At 47.9% G+C, this 21,230-nt stretch overlaps 2 protein-coding genes and 1 pseudogene across 3 annotated transcripts in view; 1 reads left to right on the top strand and 2 right to left on the bottom strand.

The window, feature by feature from the left end:
• Window positions 1-19,694, bottom strand: part of MARS1 (methionyl-tRNA synthetase 1) — a 24,886-nt gene extending 5,192 nt beyond the window's left edge. Inside the window, exons 1-11 of one of the 2 annotated variants that reach the window (XM_002823424.4) lie at window positions 19,428-19,694; window positions 18,519-18,609; window positions 18,283-18,361; window positions 18,070-18,204; window positions 17,657-17,732; window positions 17,249-17,421; window positions 16,984-17,090; window positions 11,584-11,700; window positions 11,234-11,437; window positions 9,376-9,577; window positions 5,298-5,372 (exon numbers count right to left, since the gene is read on the bottom strand). In XM_002823424.4, the coding sequence (XP_002823470.1) occupies window positions 5,298-5,372; window positions 9,376-9,577; window positions 11,234-11,437; window positions 11,584-11,700; window positions 16,984-17,090; window positions 17,249-17,421; window positions 17,657-17,732; window positions 18,070-18,204; window positions 18,283-18,361; window positions 18,519-18,609; window positions 19,428-19,536 (1,368 nt within the window). In that variant the 5' untranslated portion in view covers window positions 19,537-19,694. The remainder of the gene's footprint in view (window positions 1-5,297; window positions 5,373-9,375; window positions 9,578-11,233; window positions 11,438-11,583; window positions 11,701-16,983; window positions 17,091-17,248; window positions 17,422-17,656; window positions 17,733-18,069; window positions 18,205-18,282; window positions 18,362-18,518; window positions 18,610-19,427) is intronic. The other variant, XM_063712175.1, reaches the window with a different exon arrangement.
• LOC112135938 (U6 spliceosomal RNA) lies at window positions 325-423 on the bottom strand (annotated as a pseudogene).
• Window positions 18,793-21,230, top strand: part of ARHGAP9 (Rho GTPase activating protein 9) — a 16,301-nt gene continuing 13,863 nt past the window's right edge. The window contains exon 1 of the mRNA XM_024256449.3: window positions 18,793-19,013. The gene's annotated coding sequence lies outside the window, so the exon portion shown is untranslated. The remainder of the gene's footprint in view (window positions 19,014-21,230) is intronic.

Genomic DNA, 21,230 nt, shown 5'->3' with positions numbered 1-21,230 from the left:
CAGGTGCACACCACCATGCCAGACTAATTTTTGTAATTTTTGTAGAAACAGGGTTTTGCCACATTGCCCAGGCTGGTCTTGAACTCCTGAGCTCAAGCAATCTGCCCACCTCAGCCTCCAAAAGGGCTGAGACTACAGTTGTGAACCACCCTGCCCAGCCTTAACTAGATTTTTAACACACAGCCAGGGGCAGTGGCTTGCGCCTGTAATCCCAGCTACTCCGAAGGCTGACGCAGGAGGATCACTTGAGGGCAGGAGTTCATGACCATCCTGGGCAACACAGCAAAATCCTGTCCCTAAAAAATTTTTTTTTTTTAAATTTTTAAAAATATGGAACACTTCACAAGTTTGCATGTCATTCTTGTGCAGAGGACATGCTAATCTTGTCCATATCAGGGTCTCACTGTCACCCAGGCTGGAGTACAGTGGCACATCATGGCTCACTGCAGTCTCAACCTCCCGGGCTTAAGTGATCCTTCCACCTCAGCCTCCTGAGTAGCTGGCACTACAGGCACGTGCCACCACACCTGGTTAATTTTTGTATTTTTAGTAGAGATGGGTTTCACCAAGTTGCCCACCGTGGTCTCAAACTCCTGGGGTCAAGCAATTCTCCCGCCTCGGCCTCCCAAAGTGTTGGAAGTTGGAATTACAGGCATAAGCTATCGTGCCCAACCAATTTTTTCTTTTTTTTTTAATACAGACAGGGTCTTGCTTTGTTGCCCGGGCTACTCTCAAACTCCTGGCTTCCAGCGATCCTCCTGCCTCAGCCTCCCAAAGTGCTAGAATTACAGGCATGAACCACCATGGCCAGATGAAGAAGTGCAAAAAAAAAAAAAAATTTTTTTCTTTTTTTTTTTTTTAAGGTAAGGTGTCACTCTGTTGCCCAGGCTGATCTTAAACTCCAAGGCTCAAGCAATCCTCCAGCCTTGGCCTCCCAAAGCATTGGGATTACAGGTGTAAACCAGCATGCCCAACCAAAAAAAATTTTTTTTGAGCTGGAGTCTCGCTCAGCTGCCCAGGCTGGAGTGCAGTGGCACGATCTCAGCTCACTGCAACCTCCCCACCTCCAGGTTTAAGCGATTTTCTCCTGCCTCAGCCTCCTGAGTAGCTGGGACTACAGGCGTGGGTGCCACCACGCCTGGCTAATTTTTGTATTTTTAGTAGAGATGGGGTTTCACCATATTGGCCAGGATGGTCTCGATCTATTGACCTCGTGATCTGCCTGCCTTGGCCTCCCAAAGTGCTGGGATTACAGGCGTTAGTCACCATGACCGGCCAAATTTTTTTAATTAGCCAGGCATGGTAGTACACGCCTGTAGTCCCAACTACTCAGAAGGCTGAAGCAAAAGGATAACTTGAGCCCGGGAGTTTGAGGGTGGAGTGAGCTATGATTGTGCCACTGCACTCCAGCCTGGGTGACAGAGTGAGACCCTGTCTCTAGAAAAAAATTTTGTTTGAACACACTTGACTATATACCCTTAGTCTAGGGGAGGAATCAGGATTGCCAACAAATCCTAAACTCTTTTTAATAGGTTATTTTTTTTTGTAGACGTACCAGCAAAGCAATTCTGAAATTGTTTTAGGTGTATTGTAGGATTGAACTAATAAGTAAATGTGCTGATGCCTATTGAGAACCAGGACACCTACAGTGGAAGAAGGTAGATAGAGACATGAAATAAATAAGAGAAAGTGATGAAGAACTCTGTGGGGATGGACTGAAATTGCAGGTGTCCATGTGAACCTAAAATAAATACCAACTGGCCAGGCGCGGTGGCTCACGCCTGTAATCCCAACACTTTGGGAGGCCAAGGCAGGTGGATCACCTGAGGTCAGGAGTTGCAGACCAGCCTGGCCAACATGTTGAAACCCTGTCTCTACTAAAAATACAAAAAAAGTTAGCTGGGTGTGGTGGCAGGTGCCTGTAATCCCAGCTACTCGGGAGGCTGAGGCAGGAGAATCGCTTGAACCCTGGAGGTGGCGGCTGCAGTGAGCCAAGATAGTGCCACTGCACTCCAGCCTAGGTGACAGCTAGACCCTGTCTCAAAACAAACAAACAACAACAACAAAAAACAAATACCAACTCTCTTTGATAAAAGGTCCTAGTAGCAAAGACACCCAGTAGCAATGAGCACACCTACCACCTAGATTTCGGTATCTAATACTGTTCCCTACTAAATTAAACTCAAGGTTGGTGACATGGTTGATTTCAAGGCTGAACCAGATGAACCTAGAGTATCTTTTTATGCCACAAATTAAGGAAGTGTTTAAAAAATGATGGGAGATCTCAAAAGCAGACAAGCCACCTTGAATACGTTCCTACTGATGAAATAAGTAACAATTTGAACATGAAAATAAATTCAGGACAGGAAAGGATTATAAGAAATTGAAAAAATAGGAATCCATGAGTCTATACTGATAATAAATAGTTAACTAAATTAAAAAATAAATGGAGGGGGAAGGATAAATATAGAGGGTAGTGGTAGAGTTGGAAAATCACCATAATAAAGATTGATTCAGGTAAGAATGACCAATGAATGCTACATTTAGAGGGAATATTTTGTTCATGAAGAGCAAAGTATTGCATGGTCTTAAAGTGTATTCCCTCAAGGCTGGGCGCGGTGGCTCATATCTGTAATCCCAGCACTTTGGGAGGCCAAGGCGGGTGAATCATTTGAGGTCAGAAGTTTTGAGACCAGCCTGGCCAACATAGTGAAACCCCATCTCTATTAAAAATACAAAAAATTAGCCAGGCATGGTGGTATGTGCCTGTAATCCCAGCTACTCGAAGGCTGAGACAGAAGAATCGCTTGAACCTGGGAGGTGGAGGTTGCAGTGAGCTGAAATCACAACACTGCACTCCAGTCTGGGCGACAGAGCGGGACTCCATCTCAAGAAAAGAAAAAAATAAAGTGTATTCCCAGACTGCTCATAAGTTGCAATGGGGAAAATATTAATTACACAGTGGACAAATTGAATAACACCTGACCAAACAAAATTAAGATTCCCAATGAAAGGGATGGCCATCACATGCCTCTGAAAAGGACACAATGTCATTTATGTAGTATTCCAACCAAGAATGCATAGCCTGAAATCACGAGGAAACACCCAACAAACACAACATGAGGACTATTATATTTTATGTATTTATTTATTTTTGAGACAGGGTCTCACTTTGCTGCCCAGAGGGGAGTGCAGTGGTGCAATCATGGCTCACTATAGCTTCCAGCTCCTGGGCTCAAAGCAACCCTCCCTTAGCCTCCCAAGCAGCTGGGGCCAGAGATGTGCACCACCACATTTGCCTAATTTTTTCTTTTTTTCTTTTTTTTTTTTTTTTTTTTTTGATACAGAGTCTCAGTCTGTCACCCAAGCTGCAGTGCAATGGTTCAATCACGGCTCACTGCAGCCTCACACCTTCCCAGGCTCAGGTGATCTTCCCACCTCAGCCTCCTGAGTAGCTAGGACTAAAGCCGCTCACAACCACACCCAGTTAACTCTTGTATTTTTTGTAGAGATGGGGTCTCACCATGTTGCCCAGGCTGGTCTCAAAGTCCTAGGCTCAAGTCATCTGCCCACCTAGGTAGGCCTTGCAAAGTGTTGGGATTAACGCGTGAGCCACTGCGCCCAGGCCAGGTTAATTGTTTCACTGTTTGTAGAGTCAGGGTCTTGCCATGTTGCTTAGGCTGGTCTCAAACCCCTGGGCTCAAGCAATCCTCCTGCCTCAGCCTCCCAAAGTAATGAAATTACAGGCATGAGTCACTGCATGTGGCCTTTAATTTTTTTATACTTTAGAGATAGAGTCTCACTCTGTTGCCCAGGCTGGAGTGTAGTGGCACAATCACAGCTCACTGTAACCTCAAACTCCTGGGCTCAAATGATCCTCCCACCTCAGCCTCTTGCATAGCTGAGACTACAGGATTGCACCACCATACCCAGCTAATTTTTCAATTATTTTGTAAAGACAGTGTCTCACTATGTTTTCCAGGCTGGTCTCCAACTCCTGGCATCAACAGATCCTCCCACCTCAGCCTCCTAAAGTGCTAGGATTACAGGCATGATAAGCCACTGCACCCAGCCTATTTTTTTTTCTCCAAGCCCAGGGTACAGAAGGAGGAACACTGTATTTTGAAAAGGAGGTCAGGCTGGGCGTGGTGGCTCACACCTGTAATCCCAGCACTTTGGGAGGCTGAGGTGGATAGATCACCTGAGGTCAGGAGTTCGAGACCAGCCTGGCCAACATGGTGAAACCCCGTCTCTACTAAAAATACAAAAATTAGCCAGGCATGGTGGCAGGCACCTGTAATCCCAGCTACTTGGGAGGCTGACGCAGAGGAATCGCTTGAACCTGGGAGGCAGAGGTTGCAGTGAGCCGAGACCGTGCCATTGCACTCCAGTGTGGGCAACAAGAGAGACGCTCCATCTCAAAAAAAAAAAACAAATTAGGAGGTCAATGCTGGACACAGTTGCTCATGCCTGTAATCCCAACACGTTTGCAGGCAGAGGCAGGAGAACTGCTTGAGCCCAAGAGTTTGATACCAGCCTGGGTAACATAGTGAGAACCCATCTCTACAAAAACATTTAAAAATTTAGTCAGGTGGCCCAGTGCGGTGGCTCACACCTGGAATCCCAGCACTTTGGGAGGCTGAGCCAGGCAGATCATCTGAGGTCAGGAGTTCGAGACCAGCCTGGTCAACATGGCAAAACCCTGCCTCTACTAAAAATACAAAAATTAGCCAGGTATGGTGGTGGGCGCCTGTAATTCCAGCTATTCTGGAGGCTGACGCAGGAGAATCGCTTGAACCCAGGAGGCGACGGCTGCAGTGAGCCAAGATTGCACCATTGCACACCAGCCTGGGCGACAAGAGCGAAACTCCGTCTCAAAAAAAAAAAAAAAAAATCAGTCAGGCATGGTACTTGGGAGGCTGAGGTGAGAGGACTGCTTGGTCCTAGGAGATCAAGGCTGCAGTGAGCTATGATCATGCCACTGCATTCCAGCTTAGGTGACAGAGTGAGAACCTATCCCTTAAAAAAAAAAAAAAGAGAGACATAAAAATACTTTTATATGCATATGACGTTTCTGAATAGATACAAAGGAAAATGAGTAGTAAATACCTCTTGCAAGTGTGCCTGGGGCTTTCACTTTGTGCCCTTTAATCTATTTCATCTCTTGACAATAGTATGTACAATTCTTAATGGAAATTTAAAACTTTTAAGAGTAATCTGCTCTCAGTATTTGTGGCTAAGGCAGAGGGGACAGAAGAGGCCTCCTGAAAACTAGGTTGAGAGAAAAGCTCACTTACCTTAGGCAGGTCCAGAAACAGGTGCTGGCTCGACTGCACCACAGGGCATGATCGGCAGACTTTACACTGAGGCTTCTGCGAAGGAAAATTCCAAAGGACAGATCAGGCCTGCAGGCCAGGGGAGGGGTCCAGGCAAAGGGAGGAGCAGAGAGGGATTAGCTCCTCAGTCTGCCATCTAGTTTAGCTTCATGCTCACACCCCAATAACTCTACTATGTGGCCTGCTCTAAACATGGAGACTCAAGTCTCAGTATAACTCCATTTGTTCTCAGTTTCAGATCTCTGTCCCATCACACCAGAGTAGAAAAAGCATCCTCTGAGCACAGGCTAGGTACAGAGCACTGCACTGTACTTGGCTGTATGAGGGGAGGAAGGAGTGATAAAGTGAAGACATAGCCCCTCTCTTTGAGGAAGCTACAAGTCAGGGAGAGATGGCTTGTATAAGAAACAAGTGTGGGCCGGGCGCGGTGGCTCACGCCTCTAATTCCAGCATTTTGGGAGGCCGAGGCAGGTGGATCATGAGGTCAAGAGATTGAGACCATCCTGGCCAACATAGTGAAACCCCGTCTCTACTAAAAATACAAAAATTAGCTGGGCATGGTGGCGCGCACCTGTAGTCCCAGCTACTTGGGAGGCTGAGGCAGGAGAATTGCTTGAACCTGAGAAGGAGAGGTTGCAGTGAGCCAAGATCACACCACCGCATTCCAGGTTGGTGACAGAGCAGACTCCGTCTCAAAAAAAAAAAAAAAAAGGAAAAAGACACAAGTGTGGCTGAGCACCGTGGCTCACGCCTATAATCCCAACACTTTGGGAGGCTGAGGCAGGTGGAACACCTGAGGTCAGGAGTTCAAATCCAGCCTGGCCAGCATGGTGAAACCCCATCTCTACTAAAAATACAAAATTAGCCGGGTTTGGTAGTGCGCGCCTGTAATCCCTGTTACTCAGGAGGCTGAGGCAGGAGAATCACTTGAACCTGGGTGGTGGAGACTGCACTGAGCCGAGATCGCACCATTGCACTCCAGCCTGGGAAACGAGCAAAACTCCATCTCAAAAAAAAAAAAAGAAACAAGTGCAGATCTTTACAAAATAAATTTATTTGTGTGGCATAAACTGACTATATAAACATGGAAGGGTGATGGCTAATGGAGTGAACAGTTAGGTGGAGCTAATGAATGAAAGCTTTCGACTTTTTTGTTGTTGTTATTGTTGTTTTTTCCATCTTTCAGAGAGGGCTTTGTAGTAGAGTTGTTTTTTTTTTTTTTTTTTTTTGAGACAAAGTCTCACTCTGTTGCCCAGGCTGGAGTGCAGTGGTGCAATCTTGGCTCACTGCAACCTCCACCTCCCAGGTTCAAGCGATTTTCCTGCCTCAGCCTCCTGAGTAGCTGGGATTACAGGCACGTGCCACCGCGCCCGGCTAATTTTTGTATTTTTAGTAGAGATGGAGTTTCACCATGTTGTTTAGGCTGGTCTTGAACTCCTGATCTTGTGATCTGCCTGCCTCAGCCTCCCAAAGTGTGAGGATTACAGGCGTGAGCTACCGTGCCTGGCTTGTTTTTTTTTTGTTGCTTTTTTTTTTTTTTTTTGAGACAGAGTCTCGCTCTGTCGCCCAGGCTGGAGTGCAGTAGCGCAATCTCAGCTCACTGAAACCTCCACCTCCCAGGTTCAAGAGATTATCCTGCCTCAGCCTCCCTGGTAGCTGAGATTACAGGCACGCACCACCACACCCAGCTAATTTTTGTATTTTTAGTAGAGGCGGGGTTTCACCATGTTGGTCAGACTGGTCTGAACTCCTGACCTCAGGTGATCCGCCCGCCTTAGCCTCCCAAAGTCCTGGGATTACAAGCGTGAGCCACCACGCCTGGCCCCAAGTGAGTTTTGATCTGAGTTTTTGAAGGTGAGAAATTATAATTCTCTCAGGACCTCTCTCCTAAATTCCATATGCCTAATATCCAACTGTCTACCTAACTTCTCTGCCTGGATATCTAACAGGCATCTCAAGCTTAACAAACCCAAACAGTATGGCTGCATCCACCTGAAAGCCTGTTCTCCTCACTCACGTTCACAGATGGTACTACCATCTACCCAGGCCAAAAACTTACAAGGCATCTTTTTCCTGACCATCCCAAATTCCAGTCTATCCAACTCCGTGGAGTTTACCTCCAAAAATATACCTCAAGTCTATTTTTTCTTTTCCATTTCTAGTGCTACTAACCTAGTGCAAGCCACCATCATCCCATTTCTGGATTGTAGCCTTGTAGCCTCCAAATCCTTCTCCATACTTTTTTTTTGGGCGGGAGGTGGGGAACAGTCTTGCTCTGTCACCCAGGCTGGAATGCAGTGGCAATCTTGGCTCACTGCAACCTCCGCCTCCCAGGTTCAAGAGATTCTCCTGCCTTGGCCCGGCGCGGTGGCTCACGCCTGTAATCCCAGAACTTTGGGAGGCTGAGGCGGGTGGATCACAAGGTCAGGAGATCGAGACCATCCTGGCTAACACGGTGAAACCCCGTCTCTACTAAAAAAATACAAAAAATTAGCCGGGCGTCGTGGCAGGCGCCTGTGGTCCCAGCTACTCGGGAGGCTGAGGCAGGAGAATGGCGTGAACCCGGGAGGCAGAGCTTGCAGTGAGCCGAGATCACGCCACTGCACTCCAGCCTGGGCGATGGACCGAGACTCTGTCTCAAAAAAAAAAAGAGATTCTCCTGCCTCAGCCTCCCAAGTAGTGGGGATTACAGGTGTGCGCCACCATGGCCTGGATAATTTTTGTGTTTTTTTTTTTTTTTTTTTTAGACAGAGTCTTACTTTGTAACCCAGGCTGGAGTGCAGTGGTGCAATCTCGGCTCACTGCAACCTCTGCCTCCCAGGTTCAAGTGATTCTCAAGCTTCAGCCTCCCAAGAAGCGGGGATTACAGGGGTCCGCCACCACACCCAGCTAATTTTTGTATTTTTTTAGGAGAGACGGGGTTTCACCATGTTGGCCAGGCTGGTCTCAAACTCCTGACCTCAAGTGATCTGCCCACCTCAGCCTCCAAAGTGCTGGGATTACAAGCGTGAGCCACCGCACCTAGCCATTTCTGTATTTTCAGTAGAGACAGGGTTGCCATGTTACAGGCCAGGCTGGTCTCAAACTCATGGCTTCAAGTGATCCACCCAGCTTGGCCTCCCAAAGTGCTGGGATTATAGGTATGAGCCACTATGCCCAGCCCCTTCAACATACTTTATTTCTTGCTTCCCTGCCATCCATTTTCCACAGAGCAGCTTGTCATTCACCAGAATAAAATCTAAATTCCCACAATGGCTTCACAGGCCGTGGTGATCTGGCCCCTGCCGTCTCTCTCACTTCATTTCAGTCTACCCACCTCCTCCTCACTCACTGTGCTAGTGCTATACTGGCCTTGCCAATTCTGCCTTTTCAGCTCTTAGCTGCCTCATGGCCTTTGCATTTCCCAGTCCTTCTGCTTAGAACATTCTTAACCTCTTGTTGCCCGGCTTGCTCCTAATTCTTTGGTTAAACTCTCAGTTCAAATGTTACTGCCTCTGAAAGGCCTTCCCTATCTACCTAAGTTAAATCTTCCCCCAGAAGTCACTCTCTGTCACATTTTCCTGGCAGTTTATTCTATATCATTTCCTTAGTGTTGTTCTCCTGACCATACTAAATAAAAGTCTGTCTTGTTCATTGCTATATCCCCAGCACGCAGAATTGTAATTGGCCTGTTCTCAGGACTCAAAAAATGTATGTTGAATAAATGAATGAAGAAATAAATTAACAAATGGCTAGAAGAGAAGGTATTTAAGGAAGAGAGAAGGATCTAAACAAATGTAGATTAGGTGGTGTGATGCAAGACCAAAGATTGGGAAATATAAACTCAACTTGTCTGTTTCTTAGCAGTGTTCAGCACATAGTAAGTGCTCAGTGGGTATTTTTCAAATGAACTAAATGACGAGTTGCTGAGATGGGGCAGAAAGGGCCACTGGTTAAAGGTCTAGAATGCTAAAATAAAAATCCTAAATGGGACAAGAAGGGAGTCCCTTGAGAATAAGGACTGTCTCCCTCCAGGCTCCCATGGAGACCCTCCTCTTACCTTAAGCTCGATAGCATTGATGAGCTTGCCGCACTTGTCACACTGGTCACCCCGAGCCTCCTCATAGCCACAGAAGGGACACACACCCTCCACGAAGCGGTCAGCCAGGAAGCGAGCACAGTGCTCACACCGCAGTTGCTCCACAGTATCTTGCAGCACAAAACCTCGTTTCAGCAACCGCTGGAAAATGTCCTGGGTGATTCTGGTGAGGCGGGCCAGGGATCAGGAAGAGACAGTCAGAAGACATGGTGGACCCCTTCCTCCTGCCACTCCAACCAGGGAACCAAACTCAGTGACAAAGAAATCAGGCAGAAGGCTCCTCAAGGAAAAGGGCATCTATTCATCTTTTGAGAGTTTTACTGGATGAGCTCAGACCCATCACACATATTCCCCAACTGCCCACACAATCTCTCCCCTCAACACTTTAGAATTCACTTTTGTTGAATACAGATTTATCTGTTTGGTATTTTTCATTAACAGAAATCTCCAATAGGATAGGACTGTGTCTGTTCTTTAATATATCCTAAAAATTAAGTCAATCCAAGTGCTGAACTAAACTGCATAGCACTATCAGTTGGTGGCCTGTCTACTATGTAAAGTTTTGGGGTTTTTTTTGTTTGTTTTGAGATGGAGTCTCACTGTGTTGCCCAGGCTGGAGTGCAGTGGCGCGATCTCAGCTCACTGCAACCTCAGCCTCCCGGGTTCAAGCAATTCTCTGCCTCAGCCTCCCAAGTAGCTGGGATTACAGGTGCCCACCACCAGGTCTGGCTAATTTTTGTATTCTTAGTAGAGACGGGGTTTCACCATGTTGGCCAGGCTGGTCTTGAACTCCTGACCTCCTGCCCAGCTCTTTTTTTTTTTTTTTTTTTTTGAGACAGTCTTGCTCTATCACCAAGTCTGAAGTGCAGTGGCACTATCTCGGCTCACTGTAAGCTCCGCCTCCCAGGTTCACGCCATTCTCCTGCCTCAGCCTCCGGAGTAGCTGGGACTACAGGCACCCACCACCACGCCTGGTTAATTTTTTTTTTTTTTTTTTTTTTTTTTTGTAGTTTTAGTAGAGACAGGGTTTCACTGGGTTAGCCAGGATGGTCTCAATCTCCTGACCTCATGATCCGCCCGCCTCGGCCTCCCACAAGTGCTGGGATTACAGGTGTGAGCCACCGTGCCCAGCCCCAGCCTTTTTTTTTTTTTTTTTGAGACACAGTTTTGCTCTTGTTGCCCAGGCTAGAGTGCAATGGCATGATCTTGGCTCACCACAACCTCCGCCTCCTGGGTTCAAGAGATTCTTCTGCCTCAGCTTCCCAAGCAACTGGGTTGACAGGCATGCGCCACCATGCCCAGCTAATTTTTGTATTTTTAGTAGAGATGGGGTTTCTCCATGTTGGTCAGGCTGGTCTCGAACTCCTGACCTCAGGTGATCCGCCCGCCTCAGCCTCCCAAAGTGCTGGGATTACAGGTATGAGCCACTGCACCCGGCTATGCAAAGTTTTTTAAGGATGAGTATTAGGCAGAGGAAGAAAGAGTTTATGCGTTATAAATGCATACAGGAGTGGGAAGAAGTGTCTCAGACTTCAGGACAGCCAGAGAGGAAGGGAGGCACTAGAGGGAAGATAGATATTTCCCAGCAGCCTGCATCTGGTCTCTTCTCTCCCTTAGCTGCTCCTTCAGCTCCTGGTCAGGCTTCTACACACACCATCTTCCCTCAAAAATGCCTGGATAACTGCCCAGGGTGATATTGAGATCCTAAGTTTAGGAGTGCCCAGACAGCCACCCAGGTTCCTTCTGTCTCCAAGATACTCTTCACTGTTCCCAGTCCCAGCCTTTAAGCCCCATTTCTGCCTCATTAGAGGAAACTTACTTGGTCTGCTGTGGAGTGGTGGTCCGACCAAAAATATCAAATGAAATGTTAAACCAGCGGTAGATGTCAGCATGGATGATGTGGTACTTGTCGCAGATCTCCTGGGGGGTTAGTCCCTCCTCCAGAGCCTTGGTCTCTGTTGCTGTACCATACTCATCTGTCCCACACAGATAGAGGGTGTTCCACTGGCGGAGGCGAGAGTACCTGCAATGGAATATGGTGATCGCTAGGGGGCCCCGCTTCAGCGCTTCCTTGTCCTTGGGATCTCCCCAGCCCCACCCTTGAGGCATCCTATTCCCCTGGGACCCGCCCTTCCCTTAGGAGGTCTCTCCCCCAGCAGCTGGCTCCACCTGGCAAAGACGTCGGCACTGAGCACACAACCAATGAGGTTCCCAAGGTGGGGGACATTGTTGACATAAGGGAGGGCACTGGTGATGAGCACATTCCTTTCCCCAGCCACAGGCAACCTAGTAAGGAAAGAGGAAGAGAACAGTGCATGGGGGGATGTGAGGGTCAAGAGGGACCAAAAGTGCACAGAACACCCAGACAAAGATTTGTTCTACTGTTGTGTGTTCATGTACACTTGAAGTCTTTCTGCACAAGAACCCACAGGACCACAGCTTCCCGAGGCACCCTAAGATCCCCAGAGCTGCAAATACAGGGCACTACCACAGTGAGGAAGTCTCCTGTACTGCTATGAAGGAGCCTTGTTCAACACCAATTTCTGTCCCTTTTACTATCATGACTGCTTCTTTTCTATTACCTCATTCTCAGGCTCAAACTCTCCCTAGGCTCTGTCCAATCATCACCCTCTCACCACTCCCAAGAACACTTTCCCAGCGCTGGCTTCTCCCCTTCTTTCCAGGTGCTTTGTTACTATAATCTCTAGCCATGATCTGAAATCCAAAGAGCTCACCACCCTAGATAGGACCCTTAACAAGTCCTTTTGTACCGACTCTCTAACCCATGTCTGTCACTTCCTCATGGCCTAACTCAAACCAGCAGGCACCAGTTTTGCCTTCACCGTCACCCTCTCCTTCCCACTTTTCCAGGATCATTGCTGGTCATGCCATTCAACCTGCTGTCTGAAGGCACTCAATTCAGTATTCCTTTTCAAGTTTCATCATCCTTGACATCTGAGCTGTACACATCCTGTATCAACATCCCCTCTTTAGCACTGACACTACACTAAGGCTTCTATCATCTTTCCAACCATTCTTAGCCTACAGTCACTGCCTCCCCGATTCCCTCACATTAACCTCAGTGCTTCTTCCCAGCTGCTGCTATATATCCCAATAGATGGCCCAACTACTTCCTAGAACATTTTACAGCTTATTTCCATAAAACACATCTCACTAATTTCTTGTGCATCTCCCCATAACTGAATATCGTAACTTTCTCTGAAATCCAGCTTAGAAATCACCTCCTCCAAGAAAACCTTCCTTCACTGATGGCCATCTTCCCACACAGTCTTTTTTGTATCCCAACCCCCTAACCACTTTGTACCATATTGAGTAGTACACCTTTTGTGTTACCCTGTCACTTATCTCTCAGAATGAGTGTGCTTACTGCTGTGGCAAGTATAGAGGCGAATATGCCCTAGGTTCTGCTCCCAAGAGTATTACATTCTATTATGTAACTGCTGACTGGGATCAGTGTAATGAAGAGGTGCAAAGTGTCAAAGGAGATCAAAGGAAGGCAAGCACTCTAGCCCAACACAGCTTAGTCTGCCCATAGTATCTTCAATGCCAACTGTCTCCTCCTCCACTTATGCATTTAAATGTATTTGCCTGTACACATGCCTGAGAAAGGTTATCTCCTTTTTTGTTTTTTTTTTTTTTTTGGAGACAGGGTCTCCCTCTGTCACCTAGGCAGGAGGGCAGTGGCACAACACAGCACACCGTAATCTTGAACTCCTGGGCTCAAAATGATCCTTCCATCTCAGCCTCCCAAGTAGCTGGAACTTCAGGCAGACATCACCGTGCCTGGATAATTTTTAAATTTTTTTTGTAGAGATGCAGTCTATGTTGCCAGGACTGGTCTCGAACTCCTGGGCTCAAGTGATCCTCCCGCCTCAACCTCCCAAAGTGCTGGGATTTCAGGCATGAGCCACAGCAGTGCTTCCTATTCTATATGAGCCTTGAAAGTGCTTAGTATTGGCCGGATGCAGTGGCTCACGCCTGTAATCCCAGCACTTTGGGAGGCTCAGGCAAGCGGATCACGAGGTCAGAGTTCAAGACCAGCCTGGCCAACATGGTAAAACCCCGTCTCTATTAAAAAAGTACAAAAATTAGCCGGGCGTGGTGGCGCATGCTTGTAATCCCAGCTACTCGGGGGGCTGAGACAGGAGAATCACTTGAACCCAGGAGGCGGAGGTTGCGGTGAGCCTACATTGCGCCACTCACTCCATCCTAGTGAGACTCAGTTTCAAAAAAAAGAAAGAAAGTGCTTCGTATTGCCGGGCGCGGTGGCTCATGCCTGTAATCCCAGCACTTTGGGAGGCCGAGACAAGTGGATCATGAAGTCAGTTCAAGACCAGCCTAGCCAACATAGTGAAACCCCGTCTCTACTAAAAATACAAAAAATTAGCCAGGCATGGTGGCAGGCACCTGTAATCCCAGCTACTCAGGAGGCTGAGACAGGAGAATCACTTGAACCCGGGAGGCGGAGGTTGCAGTGAGCCAAGATCATGCCATTGCACTTCAGCCTGGATGAGTGTGAGACTCCGTCTCAAAAAAAAAAAAGTAAGTGCTTAGTATTAAACTGAATCCACAATATATGCTCAAGATATACTCAAAACAAGGCTGGGCATGGTGGCTTACGCCTGTAATCCAAGCACTTTGGGAGGCCGAGGCAGGTGGATCCCCTGAGGTCAGGAGTTTGAGACCAGCCTGGCCAACATGATGAAACCTCGTCTCTACCAAAAATACAAAAATTAGCCTGGCATGGTGGTGTGTGCCTATAATTCCAGCTACTCGGGAGGCTGAGACAGGAGAATCACTTGAACGTGGGAGGCGGAGGTTGCAGTGAGCTGAGATCACGCCACTGCACTCCAGCCTGGATGACAAGGCGAGACTCTGTCTTTAAAAAAAAAAAATATATATATATATATATATATATATATATAAACTCAAAACAAGCAAAACAACAAGGATGGACTTTCATAAATTCATTCAAATGTTATCAATAGCTACAGAACATTTGGCCCTGTGCTAGCAACTGAGCCCCATAAAAGACACATCTCTACCTTCAATGAGCTTACAAATTAGTGAAGAAACAAACATGTAATGTGACAATTACAACATAATATGACAATGGGACCTCCTAGAAATTGAAGCACTTAAGACTGTCTCACACTCTATAGAGAAGGAAAAGGCAGAACTCCTCTCTGCAAGAAGAATTGTGTATCAGGCAGGTAAGATGCTGGCATTCCAGGGAGAAGGAACAGTATGCATAAAGGCACAGAGGTGAGAGACAATAGTATGATGCCAGCCCCACCTGCCTCTTAAAACTCATTTTGACCCATGTGCCCCCGACTGACCAGCCTGCCGCCACTGCCCTTTTAGGAATTCCTTAAGAGGCAAACTCTCTTGCTCCTCAGGTCTTTGCATATTAGGTTTCCTCTCTCTGAAACACCCTCTCTCCACTCTCACTCTTGCCTAACTAGCCCCTACTTATCTTGCAAGTCTCAAATTTGTTTAAGTCTTTGTGTGTGTGTGTATGTGTGTGTGTGTGTGTGAAATGGAGTCGCACTCTGTTGCCCAGGCTGGAGTGCATTGGCGCAATCTCGGCTCACTGCAACCTCCGCCTCCCGGGTTCAAGCGATTCTCCTGCCTCAGCCTCCTGAGTAGCAGGGATTACAGGCACGAGCCACCGTGCCCAGCTAATTTTTGTGCATTTAGATAGAGACGGGGTTTTGCTATGTTGGCCAGGCTGGTCTCGAACTGCTGATCTCAGGTGATCTGCCGCCTTGGCCTCCCAAAGTGCTAGGATTACAGGCATGAGCCACCGCACCTGGCCATTTTAAGTCTTCACTCAATTTTTTAGAGAGGCCTCTAAATTAGTCACCTCTGATATTTCCTCGCATAGCAACCTCTTCTTTTCCTTCATTGGACTTTTCTTTTTTTTTTTTGAGACAGAGTCTTGCTCTGTCGCCCAGGCTGGAGTGCAGTGGCATGACCTTGGCTCATTGCAACCTCTGCCTCCCAGGTTCAAGCGATTCTCCTGCCTCACCTTCCCGAGTAGCTGGGACTACAGGTGCCCACCACAACGCCCAGCTAATTTTTGTATTTTTAGTAGAGGCAGGGTTTCACCATGTTGGCCAGGCTGGTCTTGAACTCCTGACTCAAATGATCCACCCACCTCAGCCTCCCAAAGTGCTAGGATTACAGGCATGAGCCACCGCGCTGGCCTGGACTTTTCAAAATGTGTAATTCTACATTTGTGTGATGGTTTTTAAAATACCTGTCTATCCTACCAGACAGAAAGTCCCATGACAGCGGAGATCCTGTCTGTCTTGCTCCCCTCTGTATACCCAGCTCCTAGCATGCAGGGACTGGCAAGGAGTAAACACTCAAATTTTTATTGAATGGCAAACATACTCAGAACTATAAATAATTTCATTTTGACGGAATAATCTGCATATGTATAAATATAATCTTAGTGTAGCAGGAGAGTGACAAAATATGTTACTGAGCCTGCAGTCAGGGGCCTTGTGAATTACACAAAGGAAACATCGATAGAATTCTAAAAAGGAGTGATAATAGTCTGTGCAGTTTTAAGCAGTCACTCTGGAGGCAGTGTGGAGTACAGAATGGCAGGGAAAGAGGATAAGAGATGACAAGGTCTGTTAGTGTCTGTGTAGTGACAGTGACAACAGAGAGAAGAGGTAGATTCAAGGACTACTTAAGAGTTAGAATCAATGACTTGGTAAGGGAATGAATAATACAGCTAGGGAGAAAGGAAGAAGTCTAGATAACACCAAGATTTCTGGCTTGGATTTTTAGGTGGAAGGTGGAGGTTGTTCAACAAAGGCAGGTGAATAAATAAAAGGGCATTTAGCAGGAAAGGTAACAGGTTTGGTTTTGGATATGTTGAATTTGAGATGCCTGTAGAGGTGAAGGAGTCTAGGATAGTATGGCAAATGTGTCTGGAGTTCAGAATACAGATCTGGACTGGAAAAATAGATTTAGCTCCTATCAGTGGGTAAAAAGTAGCTGAAAAACATGGGTGCAGGGCCGGCACGGTGGCTCATGTCTGTAATCCCAGCACTTTGGGAGGCCAAGGCTGGTGGATCACCTGAGGTCAGAAGTTTGAGACCAGCCTGTCTGGGCAACATGGTGAAAACTTGTCTCTTCAAAAAATTAGCTAGGCGTGGTGGTGCACACCTATAATCCCAGCTACTTGGGAGGCTAAGGCAGGAGACTCACTTGAACCCAGGAGGCGGAGGTTCCAGTGAGCTGAGATCGCGCCAATGCACTCCAGCCTGGGCAACAAGAGCGAAACTCCACTTCAAAAAAAAAAAAAAGGATAGACAAGAAAAACATGGGTGCAGATGGGACAGATGGAGTGTCCAAAATGATAGGCTAAGAGAAAATGTAAAAAAAACAAAAAAGAGGTGTAAGAATTAAAAGGAGAGGATGAAAAATTAAAGAGAGATCAGCAAACGGGACCTAGCAGGCAGGTTCTGGCTCTATCAACAATTTCCACTACAAAAACAAGCCCCACTCACATGTGCCATGTCTACTCACACTGGATTCTGATGGGGCCGCAGCGGGGGCAAACTTTCTAGGCCCTTCTCCCAAGCAGTAACAGCCATAGCAATCTCCTCCTCAGATAGGGTAGCCAGCTCCTCCTCCTATAAAGAGTGGAGAGAATCCCTTACCAGGTGAGGAGGGCCCACAGGGTAAAGAAACTTTCTCCTTGCCACTACCTGAAAAAGTTAGTGGCGATGCTCAAAGTCCATCTCCTAGCCACCTCCCACCTCAGGCCCCAAGGCTCTGCCCTGTTCCAAACCTCAGGCTCATTGGTGACAGCCCTTCCCTCAGGGGAGCTGGGCTGGGGCTGCTTTTGGAGGTAAGGCCGGAGAGCCAGGACACCTTGCTGTTTCAGTACAGTCTCTGCAGCTTGCTGACATGGCTCCTGGGTACTCAGTGTCTGGAACCAGCTGTGCAGGGCACTCAGCTCCTCTGTGGGTATGGAAGAAAAGAAAATCAGCAAACATAAGGACCTGGTAGGCAGGAGCGGGCATCTTTCCCCTTCTTTGTGAGGTTTCTCCAGTTGCTTTCCCCAGTTCCCTCAGCCATCTTCTGCTATAGTTGCCCAGTCAAGCTGCACCTTGAAGGGAGTTCTCAGTATTCTACTGCCCATTCTGTAACCCCTACACCAAGCTCCTAGGGTTGGAGTGATATGCACAGTTCTCACCAGGGAGGTAGGCGGGATCTTGCAGTAATGGGTATAGGGCTCCCCACAAAACAATGTCGGCTAGAGATTCTGTCTCCTTTGTTGGGGATAGAAAAGGAAAATGTACACAAATGAGACACTCAGTTTCTTCCCAATGGTAATATCTAACATTTACTGAGCACTGTATGTGTCAAGCACTGTATTAAGCACTTTATATGATCTCACTTAATCCTCACAATAACTCACCGAAATAGGTACTAATATTATCCCATTTCACAACTGAAAAAAATTGAGGATTAGAGAGATTAAGTGATTTGCCAAGATTACACTACTAGTAAGTGGCAGTGTTGGGTTCGAACACTCTGAATACAGTCTTCTCTCTCAATCCTTACACCGTAAGCCTTCCCCAATCCTCATCTCAAGACCCAACTCACCCCAGCCAGGAAAGGACAGTTCTGACGACTCAAGCTGTGGTCAATGTGAGTCAGGGCTCTCCGCACTGAACCAAGAACATCTTCCCCCTTCTTGCCTTGGACCACTAAATAGTACAGGGCAGCAGACAAAGTTGGCTAAAATGCAGGGGACATGAGTCAGGATGGCCACGCAGAGCAAGGGCCTGCCTGACATCTCCCATACCTTAGTCCTACCTGCAGCTGTGTCGCTTCCCATTCCAGCCACTGGTTAGTGAGGTCATCTTGCTCCCAGCCAGATAACAAAAAGAAATATCTGCCCAGAGAGAGAGCAACAGATGATGGATTTAGAGGGGCCCATTTAGCCCATTTCTCATCACACAGGGAAACAATGGCTGCAAATAATGCCACACAAATGATAGTGAGGCCTGATTTGATTCAGCCACCTCCCTACACCAAGGACCAATACTGACCGGCAGATTGCATTAGTGGAGAAGAGGTAGTTGCCACTATCCAGCTGCAAGACAGGGACCTTAGGCCGGGTCAGGAACGGGACCACACAATCTGATGCAAGAATGGAAAATGGGTTAAAAAAAAGGAAAATAAAAGAAATACTTTGTCAACTTAGGATAACCTTGCACTGTTCAGTGAGTAAAAAAAGAAAGACGGGCAGTCTCAACCCAGAAGTTCCAGGATAGGACCACTGAAAGGGGGTGGGTCCGCAATGGGCTGGAGAGGCCAGCAGGTGTTCAGCTGAAACTGCCAGCTGGAAGCGACAGATGGGGACTGCAGAGGAGGTGGTGGTATTGGGATAGTGCTGCAGCCAAGAACTTAACGACTGAAAGTAACTGGGATATCTTCATAATTATCTGAAGGTCACAGTGGCAGAACAAAATTAAAAGAGCTGAGAAGACTTACAAGAGAACCTCCTAAGAGTTACCCAAACAGTTGGCTGAGAATGAGAAGAGGTAAACAGAAAGGAACGTGTGTGTGTGTTAGGAGGGGAGAGAGGGATTTCCTAAGAACACAAAAGGGTGCCTGGGGGCTGTCATGCTAGTAACTAAAGAACAGAGGGGGGATGCCTGATAGGTGTAGGAGAAGGTTGGGAAGGGAAGAGCAGTTTACTGGGGTGAGGCGGGGACCTGGAAGACGGAAGAGGGGAGGAGAGAGATAAGGAAAGGGTATTATATTGAGGGTAATTAAAGGAAGTGAAAGATGTGACTGGGAGGGAAGAAGGCGTGGAGTGATCAAGGATAATAGGAGAAGTGGTCGATTGGGGTTTGTGGCGGGGGCTAGGGGTTTGGCAAAGACAGCTGCAGAGAATCTGGCGTGTTTCGGTCCCGCCCCCCTCATCCACCGCCCACCAGCACCAGCACGAGTACCTTCGGGGCCTACGGTGCTGATGAGCACCTCTGCTCTACCCCGGGCTCTGCCGGCTGCGGCCAGCACCGGCAAGCAACCCGGGACGCCCTCACTCACGAACAGCCTCATTTCGCCGTGAATCCCACGCTGATGCAACCGGAACCGGCCTCCAGCTTCTGAGTTGAGCGGCCTCCGCGAGGCACGCCGGGAAATGGAGTTCCATATTAGTTCATTGCCCTGGCACCGCTACCGGAAAGTAGACTATTTCTCCCATCATGCAACACTAGGACACAGGAAAAGACTATCATCGAGATGAAGAGGCCGCAGATGCGGGCTAGAGTGCACTTTTTTTTTTTTTTTTTTTTTTTTGGTGTGTGTGTGTGAGAGGGCGTCTCCCTCTGTCACCCGTGCTGAAGTGCAGTGGCACGATCTTGGCTCACTGCAACCTCTGCCTCCAGGGTTCAAGCGATTCTCCGGCCTCAGCCTCCCATGTAGCTGAGACTGCAGGCACGTGCCACCACGCTCGGCTAATTTTTGTATTTTTAGTAGAGGCGGGCTTTGACAATTTTGGCAGGGCTGGTCTCGAAGTCCTCACCTCAGATGATCCGCCAGCCTTGGCCTTCCAAAGTGCTAGGATTACAGGCGTGAGCCACCGCGCCCGGCCTAGAGCAGCACCTTTTTTCTGGAGATCCAGAAGAGACGTTTAGATTTTAAGGCAAGTCCCACTTTTATCCTCTTACGCTGCTGGAGGGCGGTGACTGAAACTGCGGCTTCTTCTCTTGTCGTTGTCGAGAATGAAATGGCCATGTCATAACAGCAGCTACTCGCAGTGGCTCTCGATGCAAGCTCTTAAAGTTCAGAGTTTTAGAGTTCGGAGTTACCATGTGCGGAATTACTTTAGTGACAAAGTGGAAGTTAGTGTACATACCCATCCTATCAACAACAACAACAAAAATGCAGATAGGCCGGGCGCGGTGGCTCATGCCTGTAATCCCAGCACTTTGGGGAGTCGAGGCGGGCGGATCACCTGAGGTCAGCAGTTCGAGACCAGCTTGGCCAACATGCTGAAACCCGTCTCTACTAAAAATACAAAATTAGCTGGGCATGGTGGCAGGCGCCTGTAATCCCAGCTACCCGGGAGACTGAGGCAAAAAAAATTGCCTGAACCCGGGAAGCGGAGGTTGCAGTGAACCGAGACCACACCATTGCACTCCAGCCTGGGCAACAAGAGGAAACTCCGTCTCAAAAAAAAAAAGAATGTAGATAAGTAAAATATTAATACCAATCTGAGTTCATATACAGCTCGACGTCTCATCAAAGGGGTAGAAGAGAATCTCTTTTTTTTCCTTTGAGACGGAGTCTTGCTCTGCCGCCCAAGTCTGGACTGCAGTGGCGCGATCTCCGCTCACTGCAGCCTCCGTCCCCCGGGGTTCACGCCATTCTCCTGCCTCAGCCTCCCGAGTAGCTGGAACTACAGGTGCCCGCCACCACGCTTAGCTAATTTTTTGTATTTTTAGTACAGAAGGGGTTTCACCGTGTTAGCCAGGATGGTCTCGATCCCCTGACCTCTTGATCCGCCCGCCTCGGCCTCCCAAAGTGCTGGGATTACAGGCGTGAGCCACCGCGCCCGGCCGAACATCTCTAGGGAAAAGATGAAATTGAGAAGTAAGGCCGGGCGCGGTGGCTCACGCCTGTAACCCCAGTACGTTGGGAGGCCAAGGCGAGCAGATCACTTGAGGTCAGGAGTTTGAGACCAGCCTGGCCAACATGGTGAAACCCCTTCTTTAGTGAAAATACAAAAATTAGCTGGGTGTGGTGGTGCA

Source organism: Pongo abelii, chromosome 10 (genome assembly GCF_028885655.2).
Source record: "Pongo abelii isolate AG06213 chromosome 10, NHGRI_mPonAbe1-v2.0_pri, whole genome shotgun sequence".
Classification (NCBI taxonomy): Eukaryota; Metazoa; Chordata; class Mammalia; order Primates; family Hominidae; genus Pongo; species Pongo abelii.
Note: the sequence above shows the minus strand (reverse complement) of the source record. Positions and strands in the feature narration are given on the sequence as shown.